This window comes from Triturus cristatus, chromosome 7, assembly GCF_964204655.1.
Source record: "Triturus cristatus chromosome 7, aTriCri1.1, whole genome shotgun sequence".
Classification (NCBI taxonomy): Eukaryota; Metazoa; Chordata; class Amphibia; order Caudata; family Salamandridae; genus Triturus; species Triturus cristatus.
Window position 1 is genome coordinate 1,147,665,116 of NC_140590.1, and position 17,436 is coordinate 1,147,682,551.

A 17,436-nucleotide genomic window follows, 5' to 3' on the forward strand; every position below is an offset into this window, starting at 1 on the left:
AATGCCTACCTTCCTCCAGGTCATAATGAACACTATTTCCAGTCGTGGACTTATGTCTAATAGCCTAATGCATTCTGGTTGTTGTGGTCTTGTTTTGCCCCCCCTCCATTGAAGTCATTTGGCTAACATGTATAAAACACCTGAAAGATTTGTTTAACCGGTTATGTTAATTTAAGATAGCGTAATCTTTTGAGCACATGCAATTTAATTGGCTGGCTCGAATTTACATTCGTTAGAAGGAACCTTAGTGTTTGCAGTGAGCTGCCTAGCTGCCCTTACACATTGCCGGACGTCCCAGAGTGGGCAAAGTGTATAATTCTCACTCCCCTAGTTCTATGATGTCAATGTGGAGTTCTCATAACATAAAAGAAGCCATGGGGTAGATTGGCTATAAAAATATGCCATCAGGACTCGATAACATGTTATATACTATGTATTTGTATATGACATGTTTCTGAAATGTGAACATGCCTACTGAAAACAGCACTACTTGATAGTCATGTATGCTGTAGTATACCACATCACCAATTTCTAGTCTTCTTATTGGTTGGAAACTGTAAATCACCGCGATGACGTACCTTCTAATTATTGGAAAAGACCATCAGCTGTATGACCTCAGTCCAATGACATATGGACTTTGAAACCACTGCCGAGAGAGCAATCATTATACAAAAATCTAAAAAAAAACAAAAAACTACCATATTTGGACTATAGCACCAATCAATTCAGAGCTCGTGCATTTTTATACATGCCCTTTAGCTAAAATACCTCTACTGACAGTAATGACTGCCTTACGCAATAAAGGGGGAAACCCAAAAATCACTGGACCTTGGTCAATTATAGTACAGAAAGAGTGGTCACAGTGGAAGCACACATTTAATCAAAACACATCACCCTCAATCACCGCATTAATCAATCAGAGTTCACATTCAAAAGGAAAAAAAATTATAACATTCCTTTTGAATTTGAACTCCGATTGATTTATGCGGTTATTCAGGGTGATGTGTTTTGATGAAACTTCCACTGTGACCACTCTTTCTGTACTTTGACGGTAATTACTGGGCACATCTACGGGTAATGGGCACTGGGTACAGAGCCGGGGCTGCACCATGTACCCTGCCCCCAGGCCTCGAGGGGTAAGGTCGGCAGCTGTGCACGGAGCATGATCCACACGCATGCTGTCCTCCCCTCAGAACCCACGTTTTCCTGAAAAAATTAGTACCGGACACAGGGCATGTCCAATGGTAGATGGTAAACTGCGCAACAGTTGGTGCCAGCAAAGCCTGGGTCACCTGCTGCCGCCTCACCTGGCCGGCCTCCAGCGGACGGCTCGCCGAGAAGCTTCTGGAGAGACTCAGCTTCTTCTTCAGGCTGAGAAGTCGGCTCCTGGTGCCGGACAACTCCCAGAAGGAGAAGTCCATGAGCGGGAGCGAGCCCTGGGAAGAGAAAGGAGCCGTGTCAGACAGTACTGTTTTCTTGCGCATGCGTACACAAGTGAAATGGTTCTCACACCAACAAATTAGTCAGAGCATTCACTCCCCTTCCCCGGCGCGCTAAAGAAGACTTCACACATCACAACACGAGTACACACATTCACCCTCCTACACACTGGTGAAAGGTTTCACACACATGCAAATTAGTCAGAACATTCACTCCCCTTCCCCGGCGCACTAAAGAAGGCTTCACACATCACAACATGAGTACACACATTCACCCTCCTACACACTAGTGAAAGGTTTCACACACATGCAAATTAGTCAGAGCATTCACTCCCCTTCCCCGGCGCACTAAAGAAGGCTTCACACATCACAACATGAGTACACACATTCACCCTCCTACACACTAGTGAAAGGTTTCACACACATGCAAATTAGTCAGAGCATTCACTCCCCTTCCCCGGCGCACTAAAGAAGGCTTCACACATCACAACATGAGTACACACATTCACCCTCCTACACACTAGTGAAAGGTTTCACACACATGCAAATTACAGAGCATTCACTCCCCTTCCCCGGCGCACTAAAGAAGGCTTCACACATCACAACATGAGTACACACATTCACCCTCCTACACACTAGTGAAAGGTTTCACACACATGCAAATTAGTCAGAACATTCACTCCCCTTCCCCGGCGCACTAAAGAAGGCTTCACACATCACAACACGAATACACACATTGACCCTGCTACACACTAGTGAAAGGTTTCACACACATGCAAATTAGTCAGAACATTCACTCCCCTTCCCCGGCGCACTAAAGAAGGCTTCACACATCACAAAATGAGTACACACATTCACCCTCCTACACACAGGTGAAAGGTTTCACACGCCTGCAAATTACAGAGCATTCACTCCCCTTCCCCGGCGCACTAACGAAGGCTTCACACATCACAACACGAGTACACACATTCACCCTCCTACACACTGGTGAAAGGTTTCACACACATGCAAATTAGTCAGAACATTCACTCCCCTTCCCCGGCGCACTAAAGAAGGCTTCACACATCACAACACGAGTACACACATTCACCCTCCTACACACTAGTGAAAGGTTTCACACACATGCAAATTAGTCAGAGCATTCACTCCCCTTCCCCGGCGCACTAAAGAAGGCTTCACACATCACAACATGAGTACACACATTCACCCTCCTACACACTAGTGAAAGGTTTCACACACATGCAAATTAGTCAGAGCATTCACTCCCCTTCCCCGGCGCACTAAAGAAGGCTTCACACATCACAACATGAGTACACACATTCACCCTCCTACACACAGGTGAAAGGTTTCACACGCCTGCAAATTACAGAGCATTCACTCCCCTTCCCCGGCGCACTAACGAAGGCTTCACACATCACAACATGAGTACACACATTCACCCTCCTACACACTAGTGAAAGGTTTCACACACCTGCAAATTAGTCAGAGCATTCACTCCCCTTCCCCGGCGCACTAAAGAAGGCTTCACACATCACAACATGAGTACACACATTCACCCTCCTACACACTAGTGAAAGGTTTCACACACATGCAAATTAGTCAGAGCATTCACTCCCCTTCCCCGGCGCACTAAAGAAGGCTTCACACATCACAACATGAGTACACACATTCACCCTCCTACACACAGGTGAAAGGTTTCACACGCCTGCAAATTACAGAGCATTCACTCCCCTTCCCCGGCGCGCTAAAGAAGACTTCACACATCACAACACGAGTACACACATTCACCCTCCTACACACTGGTGAAAGGTTTCACACACATGCAAATTAGTCAGAACATTCACTCCCCTTCCCCGGCGCACTAAAGAAGGCTTCACACATCACAACACGAGTACACACATTCACCCTGCTACACACTAGTGAAAGGTTTCACACACATGCAAATTAGTCAGAACATTCACTCCCCTTCCCCGGCGCACTAAAGAAGGCTTCACACATCACAACATGAGTACACACATTCACCCTCCTACACACAGGTGAAAGGTTTCACACGCCTGCAAATTACAGAGCATTCACTCCCCTTCCCCGGCGCGCTAAAGAAGACTTCACACATCACAACACGAGTACACACATTCACCCTCCTACACACTGGTGAAAGGTTTCACACACATGCAAATTAGTCAGAACATTCACTCCCCTTCCCCGGCGCACTAAAGAAGGCTTCACACATCACAACATGAGTACACACATTCACCCTCCTACACACTAGTGAAAGGTTTCACACACATGCAAATTAGTCAGAGCATTCACTCCCCTTCCCCGGCGCACTAAAGAAGGCTTCACACATCACAACATGAGTACACACATTCACCCTCCTACACACTAGTGAAAGGTTTCACACACATGCAAATTAGTCAGAGCATTCACTCCCCTTCCCCGGCGCACTAAAGAAGGCTTCACACATCACAACATGAGTACACACATTCACCCTCCTACACACAGGTGAAAGGTTTCACACGCCTGCAAATTACAGAGCATTCACTCCCCTTCCCCGGCGCACTAACGAAGGCTTCACACATCACAACATGAGTACACACATTCACCCTCCTACACACTAGTGAAAGGTTTCACACACCTGCAAATTAGTGAGAGCATTCACTCCCCTTCCCCGGCGCACTAAAGAAGGCTTCACACATCACAGCATCAGTGCAAACATTCACCCTCCTCAGAAAGATTGGGGACGGGAGGGGTGTGTGACCTTCACATTTCCCAACAATCACGCCAGTATATCATGGCAAAATACATTATTTGACAAGCAGAGCAGGCAGTGCTTAGTTTGTAAATAAAAATAAGTGCTGGGGCTCTTGTGAGGAGGCCGCTGCAGCTCACACCACCCATAGCATCTGCCAACTCTGCCAAAGACGATACCTACACAACTACTAACCATCACACTGCTACAACTGAGGCAATTCAAACTGTTAGAGACCCCCAAAGCTCAAAGAATGGTATGGGCGACATGCATTAGTTCTTTGCAATTATTAAACAACTGTTGTTTTACTCATCTCTAAATGACACAAAGAGCTGGCAGCTGTCACAAGTGCCGGTGTTGACAATTAAGTGCTGGTACGAGCACTGGAAACCAGCGGCTCAAGTTAAGCACTAAGAACAGGAGGGTACTTAAGGGGCAGTGGGAAGGGACAGCAGTGTGGATTGTTAGGGTTACTCAAAGGACAATGTGTTGTAAAATAACCAACAGTTTAAAAAACTTCAAAACAGAGGGGGGGAGTGTGTGTGTGGTTTTTTTTTTCTGCGTGTGTAAAAATCCTGGGTGAAATCCAACAGCCACCTCACCACACCCGACTGAAAGCATCTGTACCCAACCATTCACTAGAGAATACATTTACTAGGGGGGTAGAACACCCCAAACACCTCCCCTGGAGCTACGCCCCTGACCCTCCTATACACTAGTGAAAAGTTTCACACACCAGCATGTGAAGGTAAATATCCTCAGCCACACTAGCAGAAGTATTCACCCATCCTCGGCTCGCCAGTGAAGGGGCCACACACGAAAACATTATTTCAAGCATTCGCCACCCGCACTTTAGGAACTTTTCACACACCAGTGCAAGTAAAACCAGTGCAAGTATTTACTCAGCCCATACTACTGAAAAGTTTCACTCACCTACACATTAATGCCCAGACCAACCTAGCGTCGAAGTAGCGCAAGCCTTCATATATCCCCTTTCTGGTACACCGAGCAAGTTTTCACACACATGAAGCGGGTGAAAGCATTCCCCCGCAGCCTCCCCCTCCCCCCCCCCCCCCCATATTTCATATCAGGCTCCCCATTGGAATTAACAGTAGGGATTTCGTGGGCCTGGTCAGTGCCTCTGCAGGGCCGGCAGGCAGGGATCGATTAGAGTCAGTTAATGAGGAGTAGGAAGGGAGAGGAGTGTGAATTGTGAAGTGTACTTATGATTTAACATTTTGTAAAATAAGTATTTTTAAGACCTTTAAAACAGAGACAAGTGTGTGTGTGTGTGTGTTTGTCTGCATGTGTATGTAAACATCCAAGTGAAAGCCGACAAACACTTCACCATACCAGACTTAAAACACCTGTACCCAACTATTTACCAGAGAATACATTTATTAGGTGGGGTGTAAGACCCCAAACATCCCTGCTGAAAAGGACACTACTCCTAGTCAGTCATCTTAAAGGCCTGTGGGCCATGTAGCAGACTTTTCCCGGCCCTTCGCCCAGCAATGTCGGAGCTCTCTCGGCCTTTGTTGGAAGCAGGCCCTCATAAGCCGACAGACTGTGTTAGAGGAGATGCTATTGAACTCTGACAAAATAACCCTGATCTCCTTGCAGTTCGACAGTAGGAGTGGCTACTCACAGAGCCTGAAACCAGACAGGCGTCTCTGTGAAATCTTTTTAATTAGGGTGACCAGATTTAGAGAAGAAAAAAACAGGACAGGTCAGACATAAAAGTAAGATTAGAGTCTTTAGATTTTGCGCGGCCTTGTAAATGTGTGTGTAAACACACACACACACACACACACACACCTACTTTATATAACATTAGCTGTGGCAGGAGCTGACCTCCTCCTATTCTGCCTGGAAGCAGCTGATAGTAACTGAAATCCTTAAATCACTTCGGCTTTAGAGCCTCTGTTTAAAAAAGAGCATAGTTTCAATTCTGCTATGCAGAATGACTTGACCTTTGTCTCAAAAACTGGGACATGTATTGAAAATGAAGAAAAGTATCAGAAAGCTGGGACAGTTCCCTGAAAACTGGGACGGTCCATGGAAATCTGGGATGCCTGGTCACCCTAGGTATCGTGAGTTATTTGGCTAATGCCAGGATGCCCTTTGGGGCAGCTATTTCAACTTTAAAAATTAACTCATTCATTCATTTGTGCTAATATAGGGCATGCCATATGTACAATGAACAGGTTTGGCTCTTTTGCAGATGTCCTTCCTCGGCACCCTGCCTTTGTGTAAAGTGATGCTTCTCACAGGAGGTAGCACTGGGGCTTGCCCCAAGCAGACGTACCCATATTATAGGCACACTGAATTGTGATATCTCTGCACCCGGTTGTCATGAACCTTTATCAAGCAGCAAATATGGATAGTCAAAGAGTAGGCCGGGCCTAAAACAACAGAAACTACAGTCACACCCTTCACCCCTTTCACTTACCAAATAGCAGTGCTCAGAAAGAACTAAAAACACTCCCTTGCGAATGTTAATGGAATTGCTAAAAGTAGCCCTGACTACCGCCTCCTCACTTCGTTGTCTGGGGCTTTACGCACCAGCGACAGAAATTCAGGCAATACATACACTTCCACTGTCTGGGGAAGATTTCTTCACCCCCATATTGGGCCATGCCATAACCAGGGACATCCAAAATGGACCCGAATTCGCTTTCTTAATTTATACCTCGAGCTTAACCTTAAGGGTGAACATCAAAAGACGTGCTCCAGCATTTGAAGAATCTAATTTTCGATGTTTTCTTCAATACCCCAATAGCTATCACACTTTCTTGTGATGATGAAGTTACTGCTGCCTTTGAGCACAGCCCAAATCCCTAGAAATTCACCTACATATGTGTCTTCCCACTAATTTACGTTTTCAGCCCTGATCAGCTGTTTTTGCTAAACTATTGGCCTAGCGAAAACCATTCAAGGGATAGACTGTTTGCATTATTCCAGTGCTTATCAAAAGTACCAAACATAGCACTAGCTCACATACACGTTTCCTTCTACAGTTTGCATCCTCATAATGCAAGTAATCTCTAAAAAGCCTCCAATGTATTTCCATGAAAATCGATCGACCTTGACTTAAGACTCCCAATCGTTGCCTCTTTTTCTTTCAAATGTCCCTCTACACATCTTCTGCATGTCTCCTTTCTCACAGCACAGCTTACTCTAAGTCACAATCAAGTTTTCCTCACTTATTATTATTTTATTTCTGCAAACTGCCCACACTTCATTTCAAACATCTAAACATATCTTTTAAAAGCCATACCATAGAACCCAACCACTACTAATCGCCTGTAGCTCATCTATTAATACCACCAACTATTTGCATGAGTTCACATACCACCCTCACACAGAAGATCACACCTAACTCCTGTTAATGTAATCTACCACATAGAAACTCGAGTAAACATGCATGGTATTGTTTATTTAATAGCACAAGACCAATTTTAATAACCATTGAAAAAAACATTAACCTTGGGTTCCAGAGCAGGGTGTTGCCCAGCGTAAAGTACTTCAATGCCTTGTCAATAGTATTAAGCTCTATATAAATGCAATTACAATACAACTCCATTGTTGGGCAGTTAATTGTAGGTCATGCAAGCTGCATAATAGTTCCTTTATGCTTCTTGACAATCTTACACTCACATGAGACAAAACTGGTATGCAGAGTCCACAGCATTAAACCACCCATCACCAACTGAACAGGCATAGAATAATTGAAGAGATGCCACGGGACAACAGAGGACTTTAATTTAGTCCACCACAGCACGTCCTAGCAAGGTTCATACTATGAGCACCTCTTGAATTTTCACAATGACAATCAGTTATGGGATGGTTTTAACAAAGTGTATCTTAACAGATCTCTCCACCATTTCTCTCACCAACCTTTGTCTGCTTCGTACCATAAACTTAAAACGAAATATCTTACAGTGGATAACCCAGTAAAATAACCAGCAAAGTGGACTATGATGATAAGAAGTACCATAAAGGGACTGACAGGGCTGCTGAAATCTGCCAGCTTTGCAGCAAGGCTCTCGTTGAATGGGGCAAGGCAAAGTTAAAGGGGGGTGGAGGGGCACCTGTAATTGCAGCCTTTTTTTGTAGCACCCTACTTTGATTCAGGGGGCTGCCCTCCAAAGTTACTGGCCTTCCAGCAGAAGATGCTGTTGGAGGAGGGCTCAAAATAGGCCCGGCACCTTTAAAAGGTAAGTGACAAGGGTTGAGTGGTCTCCTTTATCACTAATCCGCAGACGCTCCCCCAAGTGTGACTGCCACCACCATACATGCCAATAGTCCTAAGGTGGAAAATTTACAAATTTTTAAGCAACAAACTGTTATTTTGGCTGTTCCCGCCTGAAATTGCTTCTTCTTCAATAGACGTCAACAAGGGAAATACATCCTCCAGATTTCCTCTTCTAAAGTGTCATTCCTGGTTGGTTGTTCTGTTCGCACCCCTCCTTCCAGGGTCGGGTCGGTAAGGGGGTCACTCAGGCAATGGCCGAGGAGCCTGTATCGAAGTTCCAGCTGTGGGCTGCTTTTTTGGCTGCCTGAGGGGCCGATTTCGGCTGTGACTGGTGTGTTCAGATGTTGCCAGCGGCCCAGTGGGGGCTTGAGTGGCCTTTCTGGAGGCAAATGGGCGTCCATTACCTCCCTTTTGTCAACCAGCAGAGGTGTCCCTCCCATTGTCTCGCTGGGCCGGCCAATTAATGTGTGCATACTGAGTGGGGGCAGGGGGCCTGAGCAGACGTGGCCTCACTTGTTTTCAGGTGTTTATAAAACTTTGCTGAAGCAGTGTTTTGAGGAAAGGCAATATGCAAATGTGGGCCACTTTTTTTTTTAAGCGTGCCCGGATCGATTTTTAATCCCAATCCAACACTGCCTCCTTCCCCACTTCGGCAGCATCGGGTGTCGCTAAGGGAGTGTGTCTGTATTGGCACGGCACATTGAGCCCTGGTTGTGTGCTCCTGGGGATATTTCTGCTCAACTCCATTGGTGTATTTTGCGGTAAGGGGAGGTGGGGGTATGTATGCCTCGGAGCGTGCCACGGGAAGCAGGTGTAAAGGGGCTTATTTCCTTTGTGTGGAGGTTCCGGTTTTATTTATTGCTTCATTGTTTCTTGTGGCTTTGAGGGGAAAGTGCAGGGGATCTCGGTCTGAAGGTGAAGGGCTTGCACCCTGTTACCATTTTCACTGTTCTGCTCCAATTAACCACGCATCTTCAGCTATTGTTTTTTAAGGGTCAATATTGTGAATTATTTGCAAAAATAGCCCTGGTAAGCCCATTTTAAAACGACAGCAGGCATTTTCATCCAGTTTTGTGCTAAACCTAAAAGGGGACAAAACAGCCTTTTATTTGTGTGTGTCATGGGGCTCAGTAAAAGCGACAACGTCTCTGATTCTCTGGCCTTATTGTGGTGTGATCCTTTTGCTATACCTACAATTTTGATCTGTTTCATTCTTCTTGCAAAGGCCGCATTCAGAAGTGTTGCACGTTTTAGTTTAAGTGAGCATTTCAAACCTCTTACACTTGCCTTAAACACTGTACCCTCGGGGTGACTTACTTTTGGCAGGAATTAAGTAATAATGCAGCAGAAGGTTGTCAAACGGTGGCGGGGCATTCTAGCAGGGATGCGGTTATTGCAAGAGTGATAGGGAGGTTAGATTCTATTGACGAGTTACTCTGTTTGTTCACCTGTCCTTTTTGACAACTGGTGGTGGAGTCTCTTGGCTGGTTTCTCAGCCATTCCATGCCAATGAGCGACATAGAAGGGCAGGGGTCCAACCTAAAGGAAATTTCCCCTTTATCCAAGAAGATTAGAAAAGCTGGGCTCGGGAGGAGAGTTTGTCCTTTAGAAAATTCTGGGGGTTTGGGGGTAATAGGGCAAGAGGTTTCAGCTTTCTCCCCTTCCTTTGGGGGGCCCCAACAAGCTCTGCATTTCTCTAGCCGATATATATGGCTCCTTCCAGGGTTCAACAACTTGGAACGCTAGCTCCTGCTGTGGGTTCCGCATCATCATGGGGGGACTACCCCTATTAGTGGATGGCCTAACCCCACCTCCTCAAGTCAGAGGGTGTATGAAATTGGATTATATGGGGTGGGCATTATCCCACTTTAAGAAATAATCACAACTTTTGGCAGTATAAACCCTCAGAATTACTAAATCAACCCAAGCTCAACACCCCGGTAGCTATGGCACAGAACAGACAGGCTTAATTTAGGGCAGTGTATAAAATATGTATGCAATACCAAAACAGTAATAAAGTTAACATGCAGAATAATAAAAATCATGAACGAAATTAGAAAAATAGAATAAAATGTAATAAATAAGATGACACCAAAATGACAAACATCCAGTTAGGGAAACTGGAGGTATGAATTTTTAAGCCTTCAAGTAGAAATAGCACCAAAAAGCACAAAGCTCCAATGATAGTCACTGGTGCAGATATTTGAATCTGACAGCGATAGAGCGCAAGTAAGATAGGCCAACCCAGTTCATTCTGGTCAAAGATGTAACTATGTTACTTAGTCCTTTAAGTCCCAATCTACCACAAGAGTAGCAGTATATGAAAATCACATAATTTGCTGTAGCATAATTACGCAGACTTATGTGTAATTACTTGAAATGCATCTCGCACTCTGTCCAAGTAACAATTTTGGGTAAAAATGTAACTCAAAAGATCTCGTGCCAGCTCTCCCTGTGACAGTTCTCCTGTCCAGCTTGCCCGCTGTCTGCTACAGTCTGCTGCCTGTCTACCTGCTGCCCTCCGTTTGTGCCTTTTCTGCTCGTTTCGTGCTACGTTTTGACTTTTCTGCTCTCTGTTTTGCCTTTTTCGTCTCGTTTGCCCATTGTTTAGCCTTTTCTGTTAGTTTTTCTGCCTCTGTTTTGCCTTTTCTGCTAGTTTTTCACATCAATTTATATAAACAATTGTTTTTAAAAAATACGCCTTAGTGCCCCCGCCTAATTAAAATTTAGCTCAGGCCTACACAGGAGTATACTTCTAAAGGCCCTAGGACCTCAGGGGAGGTAGTTAGAGAATAACAGGGTGTCAGGCAGAGGCCAACAGCAGTGTCCAGTCCAGCTCTAGCTGTCACTGGTCAGGTAGCAACGTCCAGGTAAAGGCATCTTTCAGCGTGTTGTCTCCCTGTAGCCACACAGGAGGTCAGCCTCCTGACCCTTGGAGACTACATTTTTCTCCTGGGTAAAAGAGGATCCAGGTCCAGTCCTTCAAGTCTCCTCTCCTGTCAGCAGGTCCAGTCCTCTTTTGATCTTCTGCAGATCTGAAGAGGGTACCTAGGGATGCCACATTTATGCCTGGCACTAGCTAGTAAATGGGGGTACTCCTGGCCCTTCTTAACAAATGGCGTAAAAGTTCAAAAGCCTGACCTACCTACTTTTGCATTAGTTCCTGTTTGCTTTACTGCAACAGGCCCAAAATGCCATGCGTCAGGGCATTTTCAAGATGGTAAAAATATTTGGCCGCACTAAACTTTGGCTCTGAGGGGAGTGTGTGTGTGAGAGTGTGAGTGTGTGTGTGAGTGTGTGTGTGTTTGTGACTGTTGTACTGTGGTAATCCTAATGTGATCCCACATCCAACACTACAATCCATTTTGGAGGATACACTGTACCGTCAACAAACCCAAAGATAGGAGTCTTTTAGGATTCTTCAGCAACCAGGCAGTGGATTCACAAGCATTGTGTTGGCATCATGTTCTCTACCTTTCAAGTGTATCCCATGCTTTACATGTGGCCCAAAAGATCGGTCAATCAGGGTTAGACACCCACATTGCATAGTGAGGCATTTCACACATATTCAAGGCCATACAGGCTGAGAGCTGGACGAGGTATTCGCTAGTAAGCCTCCTGACAGTTCAGGCAGCTAAAAGGGTGACTTTCTAAAAGTTACTTTTCGCTAATATTTATTAACATTCCGACCTCACAATTGGATTTTGGTAGCTGTAAAAAAGTGGTTTACTTATCTTTCTAGATGTTCCCATTTCAGATTTATCAGTATTGGTATTTAACCTGTACGCTGGTTTTCTACAGAGGACAGCTAGGCTTGCCACAGTGAAACTATCTTCCAGAGTCTTGCGACTGTAGGGTCATGGTGACATTAATTTTCTGCATGTTCCACTTTTAAATACTATGCACCCTGCTTTGTGGGCTACTAGGCGTAAACAAGGATTACTTAATAATATTTAAGAGGGAGGGGTTTACCTGTCAAAAAGGGCTATTTTAATAAGTTGTACTTTTATGTTTACACTGCACAGTCAGGCTACACAGGTTAAACTTAAAACCATGTTGCACTTTTTACACCATTTTCAAGGGACTTGCATGCAAGTTAAATGTGCCAATTGAGAATAAGCCAATTTAAACATGGTTAAAGGGGAGCACATGTACTTTACTACTGGTTTGCAGGGGTAAAGTGCACAAAGGTTCTAAAGTCAATAAAAATATAGGGTCCAGAAAAGGTGAAAAATCTGGGTTGAACAATCAGAAAAGATGGATTTCCTACAGGAGGCTTCCCAGGGTTGTCTAAGATGGGAGAGTTGTCTTCCTTGGAATGTAGAGCTTTCGTGTCAAGCAGTTCCAAGGAGGATAGTCTGGCTAGAGGCAAGAGGTAAGTGTCCTTGCTCAAGGGGATACCCAAGAGCTGCTTAACAAAAACAAGAGAGGGAGGGTCCTAGGGAAATTCGAAGACCTACAAGGATATAGTCCCCAACAAATTACGAAAAACAACAAAGAAATCCTTGGGTGGGTCTGGAAGGCCTGTATAAACAGGAGGAGACACTAAAGGTTATCTTGGGAACTCCTAGTCCCACCAAGGTCAACGACTTCCTCTCTGCTAAAACCAACATTTTTTGAGGTCCTGACGAAAGCTGTAACACCATCTTGGGTTTTCAAGGCTGAAACATGTAGACCTGTTTTTCATATGACACGTGCAGTAATAAATCCATACTGCAGGTGCGCTGTTTTTAATCCTGGCAGCGAGAACGAGCAAATAAAGGCAATCTTTTCGCTCTTGTTGGTTGTTTTTAGCATCGCTATCTACACTTTAGAAATTTTTCGTTTGTTGCACTGCACCCTCATCACAACCAGTCTTTGTTCTTCTCATCTGAAGGATTTAGTATATCCTAAACAGTGTAGGAATAAAACATCCTTAAGCTCCTTCCTCTCAGAGAGGAAGTCGTAGCCCTTGGCAGGACTAGGAGTCCCTGCCAAGAGGAGAATCCCAGATGATGAAGCATGCCACCTATGGTGGGTGAGGGATTTCGTCCTTAAAGGGATTCCCCCACAAGCTCCTTCAGATAAACTTTAGTGTCTCCTCCTGTTTATACAGGCCTTCTAGACCCGATACCCGAAGGCTAGCATGTTTAACCATATCACTAAGACACCTGTGAGGGGAAGGGATCGCTAAAAAATGTTGCACTACTTGGTGATTGTGAGCTTCCTGACAGTGCTGTAGGTCAACAAGTTACTTGGGCCTAATTTGCTTCTCAGACTCTTCCAATTGGAGTTGCCTGTGACACAGGTGGTTTTGAAAAAAGCCTTGGGGCAGGTCTCCGTGGTCAGTTCAATTGTCTCCTTCTCAAGTCACTCTCCCCCTGAAAGAAGTAAAGTAAGCTGGTGAAACTGATAGAATCAAAAAGGTGAGCAGGCAGACCAACTACACAGTTCTGTCATGCTCCTCCAGAAATCAACCGGGGTCGCATTGTTTAGTGGAATTGAGAGAAGAAAATAAAATCTGACAAGCATTTGTTGAAATATTTGATCTCACTGTGGAAGCACCAGCTGATGAGAAGGAGAAACATAGTAAGGAATGTCCTCATGAGTGGAAACAATTTAAGGTCAAGGAGTCCTTGTCTAATTGGAATAAAGGTTTTACATATTTCAGACTATGCTAACAGAAAAGTCTTCCAATTTGGGCCCTCAGTTGTGTTGCTACAGAACAGAATTCTCTGTGACAATGACGAGTTTGGGGAAATTGGTGTAAAGATTATGATAGGACGTTCCATAGGAATAAGGACTCTAAACCAAGTATGTTTTGTGATCAGATTGATGTAAATGCCTGGCTTAAACCTTTGGTGCTTAAGAAGGGAGAGGGGTCTTCTATTCAACCCTTTTTTGCACAGCAATTGTCAGGAGAGAGGAAAGGAGCAATACTAGGGCCATTAACATTTTCAGCCAGCGGTGGCCAGTGCTGTTTTTTTCGGGTGGTCAGGGTTTGATTCTGATCATCACTTTATGGTGTAGTGCTCCTTCGTATGGTCAGATAAAAATGAACAAGGTCTACAGGAAAAGATATTACTAGCCCCAGTAGAGGTAGGTCAGAGGTGTTCAAACCGTAGGAGGCGCCTCCCCTGAGAAACCAATGGTGGCATTACAAGGGTGGCATAAATGCATCAATAAGTAATTGTAAATGAAGATGGCCTGGAAGCGCAACTTTGTTTATTTTTTGCATTTCCAAGCCGTCTTTATTTACATTAAATCGATTGAAGTTAGGGTTGCCACTTTTCACAGAGAAAATGATGGCCATCTGTTCACATTTTATGATTCTGCAAAGGCCTGAACATGGTTAATTAGAACTTTATATTAACTCATTTGTATTCATTCTTAACATGGGTTTTCTGTCTTTGTTTACTTTAATTATCAGCCAGGGGTCATTTGGGCAGTTGTAGAACACATTTTGAAGTGTTTTCTTGTAACATTTTCTGTTTAAAGTGTGCACTAATAATAGGAAAAAATACTGGCTTTAGGTGATTTTTCACATTTTTGTACTAGGCATTAAACTACCGGCAAGTGTGATCCTGAGCCCTGTGGTGGTGGCGTCAAAGACACAGCTAAAAACAACAACATATTCTAGAAGTATTTTGTTGTTTTTTCTCCTTCAACGCAACTACAAAGTTAACTACGAAATAAATGCAAATTAAACTATTAGGTGGCAAATGTATTCTTTTATGTTATGATACATAAATTGATTAATGCAATCACTGCAGATGTCTTTTGTGAGACCAGAGAGTCACAGAATTGAATCCTGCTTGGTGCAGTGCAGAATGGCGACTTGTGTATTTATAGGACTATGAGGTCCGAGCAAGTAACAGTAAGCACTGTGAATAGTTAAGTCATTATTTTAAAATTGTATTATACACAGTACAAGATAGGCTGCCACACAATGATTTAGTGTACATGATAAAACGAGAGCTTTCCAAGTAGTAGCTAACTAGATAGTATCTAGTGCAGACATTTTTATAAGTCCATTAAAATGACACTTTCCACAACTCAGCCTCCTTGCGTTATCTCTCCAAAATAATAAATGTTTAAAGCACTTCAGATACACCCCTCACACCACTCCGTCAGCACCCTCCAAGTACTTCAGGTCCCCATTAAAAATTCAGGGATGATTGTTTTTACAAAATATATGGGAATTGTTTTCGTAAAATGAAAAGCACTTTGCTCCCCAAACACCAGTATAACTTCAACCTCTGCTTACATGCAGATGTCCTCTCAGGTGAGTCGAGGGGGTGGCGGGGGGAGGCTAAAAGAGTCAAATTCAGAGCACTAATCGCCCAGACCACTAGGGCCTCAGAATAATGGCCCAGGACAAAGCAGAACTGAGCAACATCCATGGAGAGCGGCAAAGAGATGGCCTAGAGAAAGAGTGTGGGCGTCTATTTTTTCCATTCGCAAATTGACAGATGCATTCCCCACTTCTTCTAAGAGATGCCCTGAAGAAGGTGTTGATAAATGCAGATTTTAGTTTTAACCGCCATAACTACTATTAGTACAACACGTGGATTGGCACCGGGGCAATGGTGTGAGGGTCCACTGCACCCCAATTAAGGAAATGTTACTAGCAAAAAGGAGGGTGGGGAGCAATTTTCCTTGTTAGCATTGGGGCCCAAGTCCCCTTTGCACATGGAACAGGTTCCTAACAATAGGGGTTGAGATGCGGGGCATTCCCCCATATTTTGACACAAAGGGGCTGAGAGCCTGCTTTGGGATTCAGACCTAGGAGTGATGGCCCAGTAGTGTGGGCAGAGGAGTGGGTATTATTGTGCTGCAGGTACAGTGGTACTGGGGCCCAGGGGTGTAAAGGCTCAACTAAACCCCTATTATAACTGTTTTAATATCAGTCCTTTCTTGTTTTAGGGCGCAGTGCACCCTTGCTGTGTCAGTGTTCCTTTAGGCATTTGTAGGAAGGTGGATATCTGACTATGGTTACCCCCAAATTTTTGCCTAGTGTCTAGCTGGTTTTTCGACTTAGTTGGCCTGAGATCCTGCCATTCAGGACCTCAGCCCATCTGCTCTCTCTTTAAAATGGACTCCATGTACCCTAGGTGCATAACCCATTGGAACTAGATCACCCTGTGAGCCCCTGTACCAGTGTACACTAGGTACCCAGGGCATTGGTGTATCTAAGGCCACCAAGGGCTGAAGCATGTATTGTGCCACCCCTGGCCTGGCCTAACAAATTTGACACAACTGGCTGATCACTCAGCTGGGGTAAGTTGGTGTAACCACCTCTTACTTAGGTGTAGTATACCTATACCTAACCTTAAATGGGACACATGTTAACCTATAAGTCACTCCTATGGCAGGCCTTAACAATCCTGAAGGCAGAGTGCTTGGTTCCATGTGAGATGGTGCTCTGGCATGAGCTGAGCCTGTCTGCAGTGGTCGGAACAACTTCCTTCTACCGTTTCCAGATATCGTCATACCATATACTCTTAAGTGCATTATGAACCTCGCGGTTAAATGCTATCTTTGGTTTGGCTTTATCAAAACATGTCGAGTAAGGTGTCATACGAATTGGAATACTAACCCCTCGCCAATTCTGGCGACGGGGTTAGCATTCCACCCTTCTAGAGGGACACGACATGTACAGTACCTAAAACCCGGGTAAAATCAGACATAGCCTCAGCTCCACAAAATGGATGCTGCCACCACAGACACAAGTCTGCCCTCCTGCTGCTGGGAGTCCTTCCAGCTTGGGAGACGTGGACAAAGGGTTTCCTGCCAGGGGAGGTGCGAGCACCACCCCAGACAGGATTTTGTGTATTGGTCAGGTAGGGCTTGAAAGAAACCAGACATGCCTGAGGCTCACAAGGAGCCTCGGTGCATATGCCAGTTCAATCCGGTCCTGGGGCACACCAGCCCCGGACCTGGGGCGAGCTGGACAAAGGATTGGGGGTGTAACCACCCCCCTTCCTGGTCCCACCCTTAGGGAGGGACCT

The 17,436-nt window shown here is 44.8% G+C and overlaps 1 protein-coding gene across 6 annotated transcripts in view; it reads right to left on the minus strand.

Annotated features, from left to right (window-relative positions):
* The window catches only part of RGS14 (regulator of G protein signaling 14), a 334,003-nt gene that overhangs the window by 185,668 nt on the left and 130,899 nt on the right, over positions 1-17,436 (minus strand). For 5 of the 6 annotated variants that reach the window (XM_085618347.1, XM_085618346.1, XM_085618345.1 and 2 more), the window contains exon 2: positions 1,308-1,436. The exons of the other annotated variant lie outside the window; for it this stretch is intronic. In XM_085618347.1, the coding sequence (XP_085474473.1) occupies positions 1,308-1,436 (129 nt within the window). The remainder of the gene's footprint in view (positions 1-1,307; positions 1,437-17,436) is intronic. 6 annotated transcript variants of the gene reach the window in all.